Genomic DNA, 12,805 nt, shown 5'->3' on the forward strand with positions numbered 1-12,805 from the left:
ATGATTGCAACCTTTGAAACAAAGCAATAGGGCTCAGTGCTCTTCGCTTCATTAGTGATGAAAATGACTAATGTTATTCATATTATGGGTTCAAACAACGTTGAGAAACCTGTGCCCCCCCCACATGTTGTTGGACAGTAGCTTCCATCATCCCTGACCCCATTGGTCATGCTGTCTAAGGCTGATGGGAGTTCAGTAACACCTGAGCAGCCACAGGTTGCCATTCCTGGCACTGAGTTTTTTTTATTGTAGAGATTATCTTGCTTTTCATAGAATCATGCTAAACCATTTGTAGAGTGGTCTAATCCAACCTCCTGCAGTGCAGGAATCACAACAAGTTTAGTTTGGGTAATTTGGTCTAAATTATTTTTGGCATGTGTTGTGTTCAGTTGTGGAGAAAATGAACCCTTTCTGTTTTGAAGTCCTTTGGGATCCTAGCAGAAATACTTCAGACATTTTTGTCTGAATTAATGGTCTAGACACACCATTTAATAATAATAGTAGTAGTAGTAGTAGTAATTATTATTTATTTTATACCCCGCCCATCTGGCTGGGCTTCCAGCAAAGTATTAAAATACAATAATTCATCAAATATTAAAAGCTTCCCTAAACAGGGCTGCCTTCAGATGTCTTCTAAAAGTCAGACAGTTATTTATTTCTTTGAATCTGGTGGGAGGGCATTCCACAGAGCGGGTGCCACTACCGAGAAGGCCCTCTGTCTAGTTCCCTGTAACTTTGCTTCTCTCAGTGAGGGAACTGACAGAAGGCCCTCAGCACTGGACCTCAGTGTCCGGGTAGAACGATGGGAGTAGAGACCCTCCTTCAGGTTTAAAGAGACCAGCACTAGTTACAAGCAGTGTGTGTTAGATATTTTTGCATTTTTCTTGAACACTTCCTTTTGTCACTACGACGACCATGGCCCTTCTCTGGGTTTCATAAGTATTTTATGGTTGCACAAATATTTCTATGTGGATCCCATCAATTCTTACCAGGCAATAAAAAGTTATTGTAGTTTTAGAACTTTGCAGATTAAGCCACTTCAGCTCCTTGTAGTGGTCCAGAGTGCAGTTTATAGTCTTCCTTCCTTTGTTGCATTGCCTTGTATCCAAATGGAGAGATGAGTACATAGCAGTTGTATATATGTACAAAGAAAGGGATGGAGTAAAAGCATAAGCCCCTTTCCAGGTATCTCAAAATTGACAGTTTTGCTAAAACACAAAGCTGATCTGAGCTGATTTGCTTCTCTTAGGTCAAGTCTGGGGAACCTGCAACCCTTCAGGTGTTCCAAGACTGCATCATCCCTGACCATTTGCCTTTCTGCTGATAAGAGTTGTTCTTCAACTTTGGGGTGGGGGCGCACAGATTCCCCAGTTAGCGAAACTAACCTCATGATAAAGAAAGACACCATATAAGGGTTAGATCTTCACAGTCAGTTCAGAAAATCTGTCCAATTAGCCTTTCAAAATACCTTGAGAGATAAATACTTTCTGATATCCCCAGAGCAGCCAAGAGCAATCCAATGGTTAAAGGTAAAGGTAAAGGACCCCTAACCATTAGGTCCAGTCGTGGCTCACTCTGAGGTTGTGGCGCTCATCTCACTTTATTGGCTGAGGGAGCCGGCGTACAGCTTCTGGGTTATGTGGCCAGTATGACTAAGCTGCTTCTGGCGAACCAGAGCAGCGCACGAAAACGCCGTTTACCTTCCCGCCGGAGCAGTACCTATTTATCTACTTGCACTTTGAGGTGCTTTCGAACTGCTAGGTTGCCAGGAGCAGGGACTGAGCAACGGGAGCTCACCCCATCGCAGGGATTCGAACTGCCGACCTTCTGATCGTCAAGTCCTAGGCTCTGTGGGTTAACCCACAGCGCCCCCGTGTCCCTTTGGTTCAATGGTTAGTACTTGCTAAATGCATAGGTTAACTGAGTTGGGTCAGAACATGATTTCAAAGGCCAAAGAAGCAGAACAAATCTATTTTGTTGTAGTGCCTTCTTCAAACTGTAGTTGGTGCTCTTGTAGAAACACCAGCGTCATACTGAGTGGTTTCTTGGCAGGAACTTGGTAATCTGGGGCATTTGCTTGTGTTAGAAGAAGAATTATGCCATGCCACCTTGCAACCAGGGTAAAATGGAGAGGCACTGGAGGGAGTTGTTGCTCAAATCATTACAATTATGGAAACACTACTAGAAACCAGCTCAGCAGAAGATTGTGAATGCACACGGCAATGTGGTTGTGTTTATCTCATGAGAGGGCTAAAATTAACGTACCAGCTTTTACCTGTTTTTCTTGTGTATTCATTCTTGCACATATGCACCTGAAATAAGGCTGATGTCTGTTATAGCCCTGTGAAGTTAGGTGAAACTGTCAAGAGCTGCGAGCAAGCAGTCCTAGGGTTGCTTGAGGTGGAAGGGACCAGCTCCCAGAATTCTTTGGGGGAAGCCATGATTGTTCAAAGTGGTATCTTATAGCTTTAAATGTGATCTATGCTCTTGAATGTGATCTATGCTCTGAAAGTTTGTCTAGCGTCAAACTGAGCAAATAATAATAATAATAATAATAACAATCCAAAGAACTAGCTTCCTTCTGCATATCAGAGGTGAACATGTGCATTTTGGATGCTTATTGAAAAAATAACCAGATTAGGAACAACAACAAAATTACCCATAGTGCCATCTTGTCAATGTTTCTTACAAAAACAACAACACATAAATTATTGTACAAGATGAATTCTGCCGGTGAATCAAATATGTTTAGGCCAAAGATTCATGCATGGAAATGCCATCTAACAATAACATGGAAATTACGTTTTTAAAAAAAATGTATGGAGACATTGTAAGATAGAACACATTTAAAGGGCCAGGGGTTTTTTTTGGTTGTTTTTGTTTTCTTTCTTGTGCCTCAAAATTCATCTCCTCTTTCTCTTTGAAAACCAGAGGATGTCGGATACCTGTGAAAGTCAAATGACAATTGAAGAAAGAAAGCAATTGATAAGTGTTCGGGAAGAGGCTTGGAAAGCGAGAGGGAAAGGAGCAGCCAATGACTCGACACAGTTCACTGTGGCTGGCAGAATGGTCAAAAAAGGTCAGTGAATTTATCCATCCTTTGTAACTGGGAATATTTTCAGTGATAGAAGTGAGAAGCAAGCAGAGGCAGATATGCCAAGGAACATTCAGTTCCTCATAATTTCTGGAAGCTGCACATTTCAATTTCCCCCTACATTATTTGTAGAGTCATTTCAATTATATTAAAAGCACAGTAGGATGATGAAACGGCAAAATATTTGCATTCTGAAACTGATTGTATGTTGCATTTCCTTTTATATGCAATTTGAATACCCTGTAACTAGACCTCAGGATGCTGTAAATAAGATCTAAGCAATCAACATCTGATCACATCGTGTTAGGATACTTAACCAATGAGTTCCCTACTTGCTTTTGGGAATTGCCATTATCTTTTCTCATCACCGCATCTTCCTGCAAAAAATGGCCCTAACCCCAGGCTTTTGTGAATGCTTAAAATATGGATATGCATGGTCCCAAAGGAGACCATAACCTATATTTGCATAATAGTGATTATGGGGAGAGCTTCCTGGGTGAAATGTTTAGGCATGCTAATTCGCTAAAAACTGAAGCATTTGTTATGTAATGCAAAACTGAGCATCTGCTTATTCCACAGGCTTAGCATCTCCTACTGCCATAACACCTGCCGCATCCCCTTTCTGCAACAGACTGAAGTCAACAACACCCATCTCAAAACCCCTGGAAGGTGGGTCATTAAAAAAAATGAAGAGTATGATGTCTAATGAGAGTAGTTTTGATTCTCATTAATCTCAGCAACTGTTTCCATTCTTATTTTGCTTAGAAATTGAAGCTAGGCCAGATATGCAGTTAGAATCGGACATGAAGTTGGATAAACTGGAGACTTTCTTGGGGAGGCTGAACAACAAAGGTCTGTAACAGTTTAAGGCATTTTGTGTTTTAGCTCACCTTCCTTACTTCTGCTGATTTAGTAGTTCTGCTAAGTATTTTCTTCACTGCAGCAGTGGCTTGTGAGTCACATGCCTACAACATCCACTAGCAAAGCTTTGCTTAGTTCAGGACACTGGTGGAACACCATGGCTCCCCAGTATTAAAAGCACACTTACCACCTTTGTTTGTTGTTCTGCCTTTTTTTTCTGTGCTGTACTCAGCGGATTCCCAGACAGTTTTCCATCCAGGCAGTGATCCAGACACCATACCTACTTGGCTTCAGTAAACTCGCTGCATCATTTGCATTCAAGATTATTTGCCATGCAATATATTTATTTTAAGAGATTATGAATATTGTAACTCATAAGAAAATGTCCTGCGAATTACATTTTTGTTTGATTGTTGATTGTTTATACAAATAGCTATTTGGGGGTCGGGCCACACAATATATGGCTTGCACTGGGCACAATTATAATTAGTTCTGACACTGCACTCATGACTTCACTATAATCTGTGCTATCAATTCTAGCTAAGCTTTTCAGTTTTCATCCCCTTCTTAAAGGGCGGATCCTTCTTTGAAGAAATTTGAAATGGCAGTGATGTTGTTCCTCTGCACACTTAAGCAGACTTCCCATTGCTACTATGACCAAGAGAAAATGCCAGGAGTACAATAGTTGGAAGCTATTGTTGCTTATTTTGTTCTGTGTCTTGAGAATATAAGGGAATTCCTGTTGGATGGCGCCAGTCAGTCATCCATCCAGTCTGCAGATGGGGAACCTGTGGCCCTCCAGATGTTGGACTCCAGCTTCCATTAACCCTGGTCAGCACGGCCACTGGCCAGGGATGATGGTAATTGGAGTCAAGCAACATCCGAAGGAACACAGGTTCCCATCTCTGATCTCATTCGACATTCTGTTTCACACAGTGGTTAACCAGATGCCTCCAGGAAGTCCACAAGCAGGACACAGAGGCAGTAGCCCTCTCCCATTGCTGCTCTCCAGCAGCTGGAATTCACTGACTTTCTCCCTCTGAACTAGGAGGCTCCATAGAGCTATAATGACTAGTACCATTGCTAGGCTAATCCTTCCTGACTTTCTCTCATCCATTTATAAAGCTACTTTAGCCATTTAAGTGTTCCTTGTTGTCTTCTTTGTCTGCATTTACGCAGGCAATGGATGTTGTGTGTCCCTTGGTATCTTGCACAAATACTAAAGGTGGGTTTTTAAAAACAAAATAAAGCAATGGAAAGATATTGTGTTGTTTTTTTTCTATAGTTGGTGGAATGCAAGAAACATTGCTGACAGTCACAGGAAAATCTGTGAAGGAAGTGATGAAGCTGGATGATGAAGAAACATTTTCCAAGTTTTACCGTTGCATGGATTACCCCACTTCCTCTTTGCCTTTGGACCTGGATGAAGATTTTGATGCCATATTTGATCCTGATGCACCAAAGTGAGCATTATTTTTTTTCACACACCTGGGGAGAGGGATGCTCCTACCACTGCCAGAGTTCTCCTTTGCACCTTCCCTTTGCTTTATGCAGTGCTAAACGACTCCTACTGGAAACAGTTAGGCTATGAGTTCTTGTACTGCCATCTCTTCCACACCTGCGGTGAAAGCCCCAGGCACTCTATTATTATTATTATTATTATTATTAGTCTTCCTCTCTCTTCCTTTGTAGAGCTAGGAGTGGTGGTGGTAGAGAAGGCAGTACCAGTTCCTCATTGCTTGAAAAGGGAATGCTAGGATATAAAATTCTTCAGTTTAAAGACTAAGAATCCAGTATCAGTGATGATATTAATTTCAGCTTAGTCCTCCTGGGATGATTATGGTTTGCATGACCAATGTATTAGGACTTACGCACCAGCAGCATTTGACTGTGGTGACAGAGCCTGTGTGAATGTATATTTCACTTACATCTCATCTTTCTTTCAAGGAGCTTAGGAGGGACAGTGCATCAAGAGATTGTTCATTGAGCAAGACCCCATCTATTGAGCTTCTAGGGATCTGAATCCAGTTTTGTATCAGGGGCGTAGCGCTGTTTGCCAGTGCCCGGGGCAGGTGCAGAGTGCATCTCCCCAGCCCATGCCACCACCAGGTGGGCGCTCATGCACTGGGCGGGGATGGCGCACGGAGGCTGCTCTTCACCCGGTTCTCGCTGCCACCACTCGAACCCATGTCCCTGAGGTTAAGAGTCTCATTCTCTACATTGCCATTGTAATTAATGCTAAGGAAGCCATAGAATTGAAAAGGCAAATGCTGGCAGGTTATTATTATTATTATTTATTAAATTTGTTACTCGCTTTATATTGCCCAAGGGAACCCAAAGTGACTTTCAAACAAACTAAAAGTCCAAATGGATAAATTAAATCCAAGGGAGGGGGGGACATTAGAAACACCCCACCCACTTTTAAAAGGCCAAAGGGCTGTTTAGACATCTAGATGCAGAGGCTGCATTGCATGCCTTCAGAAAAGGCTGCATGATGTCTCTGCTTCTTCCAACAGGCACGCATGGCATTTTATTGGTTCTACTAAGCATGCACATTTTGTGCGGCATCCCACACACGCTCCTCAGCAAAATGCCATCTCCTGTTTTCCTATTTAATCAGGATTTAGCATTTCTATGGAAAATCAGATATTGAAAAGAACAACACAGAAATAGCAAATCTGGATTAAATGGGGGGTGGGGTGGAATTGTCAGTATTTTCATTCTCTCCCGTTGCTGAGTGTGTGACTATTAGATCACATGCTCTGTGTGTTTACATTCTATGCTTTCGAAGCATGAGAACGGAAGACACTGTGCACCACTTCCACTCTCTTTGTTCTTGGTTCTGACTCTTGTTCTCTCTCGTTGGAGAAGAGAGACACACCATGATTGCTCTGTTCTTTATTTTGATCCTGTAAATAAATAACTAAACTCAGATGCCACGTGTTTGCAGTCTCAGCTTCTGCTATGACTCTGCTGCTTACTATGTGCATGCATTTTTGGATGCATGTCGTGCTTGGACGTCCGGAGGGATGAGTGCTGTGCTATGTGCTCTGGACTGGTGCCGGGAGAGGGCTGTCTCCCACCAAGAAGCCCCAATAGGAATAGGAGATAGCATTTTGATGAGGATAGATTCTTGTGCACACTGTGCAAAACTGGCATGCATGAGCAGCATTGAGTACACAATACACTGTTGTGTTTTGGAAGCTCTCAACATTTCATGGAAGGTGGATAAAGTTTGGGTTAAGCATGGGTATGAAGACAGGAGTGCCTGGTGTGCTCTGGTCCATGGGGTCACGAAGAGTTGGACACGACTAAACAACAACAATAGCATGGGTCTCTTTCTTTTCTCAGGTTGACTTCTTTGGTAGCAGAGCACAAACGTGCAGTGAGGCCCGTGCGCAGAGTCCAGGCTTCCAGGAACCCTTTAAAGATGTTAGCCGCAAGAGAGGACATTCTTCATGAATACACAGAGCAAAGGCTAAATGTGGCTTTTATGGAATCAAAGCGGATGAAAGTTGAAAAAAGTAAGTTTGGTATCCCAGGTGCATCTTCCGTGTGCTACAGATGCAGTGTTCTCAGAATTTATGGTTTGGCTTTGAAGCGTAGTGGTATTGCTGTAGAAAGAGCACTATGACCTTGAGCCAATAAATATGTTTTTAAATCCACAATACCCATACCAAAATCAGATGCATGTGAAGAGGGGAAGAACAAGATGGGAGCATGTGGATATAAAGATACTTTTCAGGCTGATGAACCATAGTTTATTGGCATGAGACCCTATTATTATTATTATTATTATTATTATTATTATTATTATTATTGTTACTATTACTACTACCACTACTACTACCACCACTACAATACTTGTAAGTTACTTGGAGACCTTTGGGTAACAAGCAACTAATAACAACCTGGGAATATACTAGAGGTCTGAGTATTTACAGATTACTTTTCCTTAAAATAGGCAGTGCCTCAATAATTTTAAATGAATAGTGCAGGCAGGGAGAAGAGGTTGTCAGTCATTGCCAGGGGTGTGTGCCTATATGTCCTGGAAAAGAACTACAAACACACCTGAATCCCATTCATTGACTAAGTAACTATTATGCAAAAAATAATGATGATGCAATTTTCCTTATAGACTTGTCCTATATAAATATACAGTGGTACCTCGGTCTACAAACTGAATTCATTCTGGAAATCTGTTCTTAAACCAAAGCGTTCTTAAACCGAGGGGCGATTTCCCTACTGAGGCCTCCCGCCGCCAGTGCCCTTCCACCATTCGGCTTCCGATGCAAAGTTCACTAGCCGGAACACCTACTTCCGGTTTTGTGGAGTTCTTTGCCCGAATAGTTAGTTAACAGGACTGTTTGTAGACCGAGGTACTACTTTATAGGAATTTTAAGACCTAAATGCTTCCATTTTTCACCATTATCTTGAAAATTTCCTCCTGGAAATGTCAGGTTCTTCAGATTAGTAAATAACTTGAGCTCAACCTGTTTTTTTGTTGTCTCTTTCAGCAGCAACAACAAAAAATGCTGGAAATGAGCCATGCATGAAAAAAACCTAAATAAAATTTGGAAACGAAACATAATGTGGTTTCTTTGTTGTTTTGTGTGTGTGGCTTTCTTTCTTTTTCTTTCCCCCTTGCTTTTTTCTGTCTTGTCTGTTGTTGTTTTTACTTCTACTGTTTTAAGTGTCTGCAAACTCAAATTTCTCAGAAGTAGCACTTGCTGGCTTAGCGAGTAAGGAGAACTTCAGCAATGTTAGTCTGCGTAGTGTCAATCTAACAGAACAGAACTCAAACAACAGTGCTGTGCCATATAAGCAGCTGATGCTCTTGCAAATCAAAGGTATGTGAAAGAGCTATTATTTTCTAAAGTTTATCTGAAATGCAGACTTTAAGGAGTTATATGGGGAACTGAGGAGGAACAGCATCCATATACTGTGGTTGGGGGCTGCGGCAAATGTAGATAAATGAGTGGTCATTTTAAGCCACCCTAGGAATTGGCCCAACAAGTATCATTGTTGTAGTGCCTGTGTGTTCAAAGCATCAAATTCATCTAATAGTAAGGACCCTCTGTTCCAAAGGTGTTGCAATATTCAGAAATTTTCCCTCCACCTTCACAACAGGTGAAGATGGGATACTGGTTGTTTTTTGTTTTGTTTTTGAAAAAACATGTTACCTCTTACATAAGGAGAGCCAGCTGCATTAGGCCAGTGGCCCATTCTTGCAGTGGCCAGACAGATCCCTATGGGAAACAGCAGAGCTCAACAGCATCCTTCCCTCTTGCAGTATCCAGCAAATGATGTTCAGAAGCATACTACCTCTGACACATTTTCCCCCTAAACTAAAAGGTCCCAAGGGTTGTATCCAACGAAGTTCCACACAGACTAGACTCATTGAAATGAATGCAATTAAGTTAGTCATGCCCATTCATTTAAATGGATCTGCTCTTGCGTATGGCTAGCGCTGGATATAACCCCAGGTATTCAAACCTTGTATCACAGACTGTAGCTGCTGGGTTGTTTTGGTGATCAAGTTGCTGTATTCTTTATGCACAGGAACCCTCTGCTACTCCATAAGCTACCTCTTGCATAAAGCAAGATTGTGGAAATGGAGTATTAGTTATTTGTTCCTCCCCCAACCCCCTCAGTGTAATCAAGCACAGAAGATGGCTCTAGTACAGTCATACCTTCGACTTCCAAAACATTCCGTTCAACTTCAAAAACATTCGAAAACCAAAGCACGGCTTCTGATTGGCTGCAGGAAGTTCCTGCAGCCAATTGGAAGCTGCGGAAGCCCAACCGGACATTTGGGTTCCAAAGAACGTTCGCAAATCGGAATACTCACTTCCAGGTTTGCGGCGTTCGGGAGTCAAAACGTACGAGTACCAAGGCGTTCAAGATCCAAGGTATGACTGTACTTATTTATAGGAATGCAACTAGTCTGGGGTTTTTTTTCTCCCTTTCAATGTAGGAAGAAGACATGTTCAAACGAGATTAGTCGAGCCAAGGGCTTCATCGCTTAACAGTGGCGACTGTTTCCTGTTACTTACTCCTCATTTCTGCTTCCTGTGGGTAGGGGAGTTTGCAAATGTCATCGAGAAAGCAAAGGTTGGTGCTTATAAGCATTGAGATAACAAAGCCCTTAGTTCCTGGGGAGTTTCTTCTGTGGGCAAGATATAGAATGGCTGTTTGTAACATGTGAAATGTGGATGTAACTGATGGGGCAGTTCTCTTCCTCCTCCTTGCTGTCATTTTGTGCCTCCATTCCCTGCCCAAAAAAATGATGGTGTGGGTTGATTTTTATATATATTAAAAATAGCATTGCAGTTTTCCTGTTTTTTTTAAACAAAGCAAGCATTACTATTATTTATTATTTATGAATTTATACACTGCTTACATGCCAGAATGGTTTTTAAGCAGTATAATATATCAAGTTCCTATGTTACTTACAAAAATCCAGAGGCATCATTTAAATCAATAAAACCACATTTAAAAACCACAAAGAAATTGAGGGGATAGAAGAGACAGTGGGAGTCAAAGCTGGTGTTAATGGTTTATAACTTGTTAAACCTTACAACTGAGCAGATGAAATAATTCTGTGTGTGGAGGAGAAGGAATACAAGAACTCTGCTTGTATTCAAATGGGGGAGGGAATGCTTTGAAGATGTTCTTTTTGGCTTCTGGGTTAAATGGGATGAAGTCCTCATTGAAATGCAAACAAGAGAGCCTATATGCATCTGACATAGTTTTTATGTTCAGTATCGTTTGTCTAATAAAAACAGCAGAAAGCTCCCATCCTCTTTCTCTCCTCTGAACTGAGCTATTATCCCACCAGCTGAGACAAGCCTATTCAGCTAATCGTGTTCAAATTTCTTAGGCTTCAGAACTTGCAACTTTAATTCAGACAAAGCGAGAACTTGGCTGCCGGGCTCCTTATGTACAGACCATAGAGGAAGGAATCAATACACACACTCATGCAGCCAAAGACTTCTGGAAACTGCTGGGTGGCCAGACAAGCTACCAGTGTAAGGCTCTCTTTTTTTGTTTTCTCCATCTCAGTGCTGGCTTTTTTTTGTTAAGAATATCCAAGAGTTGCTTCTTCCAAGTTAAACTGACGTGACGTTTTGTCTTGCCTGCTCATTTCAAGCTGCTGGAAACCCGGAAGAAGATGAAATGTATGAAGCTGCAATAATAGAAACAAATTGCATTTACCGACTAGTGGATGATAAACTTATTCCTGATGATGACTACTGGGGAAAGATGCCAAAGTGTACGCTGTTGAATTCAAAAGAGGTATAGTAAGTGGTGCTTTGAAGTTCGGTGGCAGCTCTGGCGCTCCTTTTGGGGCGCAAACAAGCATTGCCTTTTAGTACGATTTCCTAGGATATTTCCCCCTTAGGACTCTGCTGATTATGAAGTAGGCCCAGATCAGCCCTTGAGTGATTGCACACTGCCTTCTCCTGATAACTGAACTAGCACCCTTGACCCCCAAATCACAAATTAAATCTAAGAGTGCCCATGTCAGAAGATAGGAACTGTGAGAACCAGGTGATATTGTAGGAAGTAGCATTCATGGCCAAGGAAATAAAACATATTTACAAGGCATACAAACAGGCACTTTTCACAGAGCTACAAGTCGGATAAGTACAAACCTTAGTGCTTGCCTTGAATGATGCAGATGTTGTAGTTTTTCGTTATGCAGCTGTAAATATACAAAACTGTAAATTGGGGTGGGTGGAGGGAGGCAAGACAAGAAGCCATTTGTGTAGCAGACCCCAGCAGCAAATCAATTATTGCTCAGAAATGAAGCCTGAACTACTCATTGTGGGGAAATGAGTGGGTGCTGCTGATCCATTTCTTCCCAGTAAACATGCATACCATTATTTTTGTGGTGTTATTGTCAGCATTGTTTAGCTGCACTGCTCAGTTTTTACTCAGCATTTCTTCTTTTTTGGCTAAATGAATGACTTCATTGTTTGTTCTCTCTCCTCCTCCTCCTCCCCCCTCCCTTCTCTCCCCTCCTTCAGGTCTTGGTGTTTGATTTTGGTAGTGAAGTGTATGTTTGGCATGGGAAGGAGGTCACGCTAGCACAAAGAAAAGTGGCATTCCAGCTGGCCAAACACTTGTGGAATGGCACCTTTGACTATGCAAACTGTGACATCAATCCTCTGGATCCTGGTGAATGCAACCCCCTTATTCCAAGGTATCAACCCCAACCCTACGATTCGTAATGCTGAATTTGCTCCCTCTTTTGATACCTCCATAACAAACGTTGCCATGAGCTAAGGATCTGAATTGCTTGCAGCTTAGAGTAGGATTCCTCAACCTCAGCCCTCCAGATGTTTTTTGATACTACAATTCCCATAATCCCTGACCACTGGTTCTGCTAGCTAGGGATCATGGGACTTGTAGGCCAAAAACATCTGGAGGGCGAAGGTTGAGGAAGCCTGGCTTAGAGGGTCTCCTCCAACTTTTGCTAATTCTTGTGCGTTTGTGGGAGGAAAATGGTGGCTTCTGCATTCACCCCAGCCATTGTTAAAGAACATGCAATGCTTGTGCCAGTACCAGACAGGAAACATGTTTGGAAAAATAAATATTGCAGACTTCCTTCTCAGTATATCCAAACAGGGTGTGTATCTCACTGCTCTACAGCTCCTCATTCACATTTTTAAACAACCCTGCATCAGAATTGTGAAGAGTGTTTTTACCTACACAATCTTGTGTTCTTGTAATTCTCAAAAATAAATAGAGCTTTCAAAGTTGAATTAGGCAAGACATCCAGCACTATTTTTAAGCTGTTGCAGCTTTTATTTTATAGTGTGAAACGTTGATTGACATTGGAGT

The 12,805-nt window shown here is 41.8% G+C and overlaps 1 protein-coding gene across 15 annotated transcripts in view; it reads left to right on the forward strand.

The window, feature by feature from the left end:
- The window catches only part of SVIL (supervillin), a 145,567-nt gene that overhangs the window by 119,304 nt on the left and 13,458 nt on the right, over positions 1-12,805 (forward strand). For all 15 annotated transcript variants that reach the window (XM_082193702.1, XM_082193703.1, XM_082193701.1 and 12 more), the window contains 10 exons: positions 2,932-3,079; positions 3,674-3,763; positions 3,860-3,946; positions 5,241-5,418; positions 7,307-7,479; positions 8,650-8,805; positions 9,933-10,069; positions 10,839-10,986; positions 11,109-11,254; positions 11,989-12,164. In XM_082193702.1, the coding sequence (XP_082049828.1) occupies positions 2,932-3,079; positions 3,674-3,763; positions 3,860-3,946; positions 5,241-5,418; positions 7,307-7,479; positions 8,650-8,805; positions 9,933-10,069; positions 10,839-10,986; positions 11,109-11,254; positions 11,989-12,164 (1,439 nt within the window). The remainder of the gene's footprint in view (positions 1-2,931; positions 3,080-3,673; positions 3,764-3,859; positions 3,947-5,240; positions 5,419-7,306; positions 7,480-8,649; positions 8,806-9,932; positions 10,070-10,838; positions 10,987-11,108; positions 11,255-11,988; positions 12,165-12,805) is intronic.

This window comes from Podarcis vaucheri (genome assembly GCF_965113315.1).
Source record: "Podarcis vaucheri genome assembly, chromosome: 12".
NCBI lineage: Eukaryota > Metazoa > Chordata > Lepidosauria > Squamata > Lacertidae > Podarcis > Podarcis vaucheri.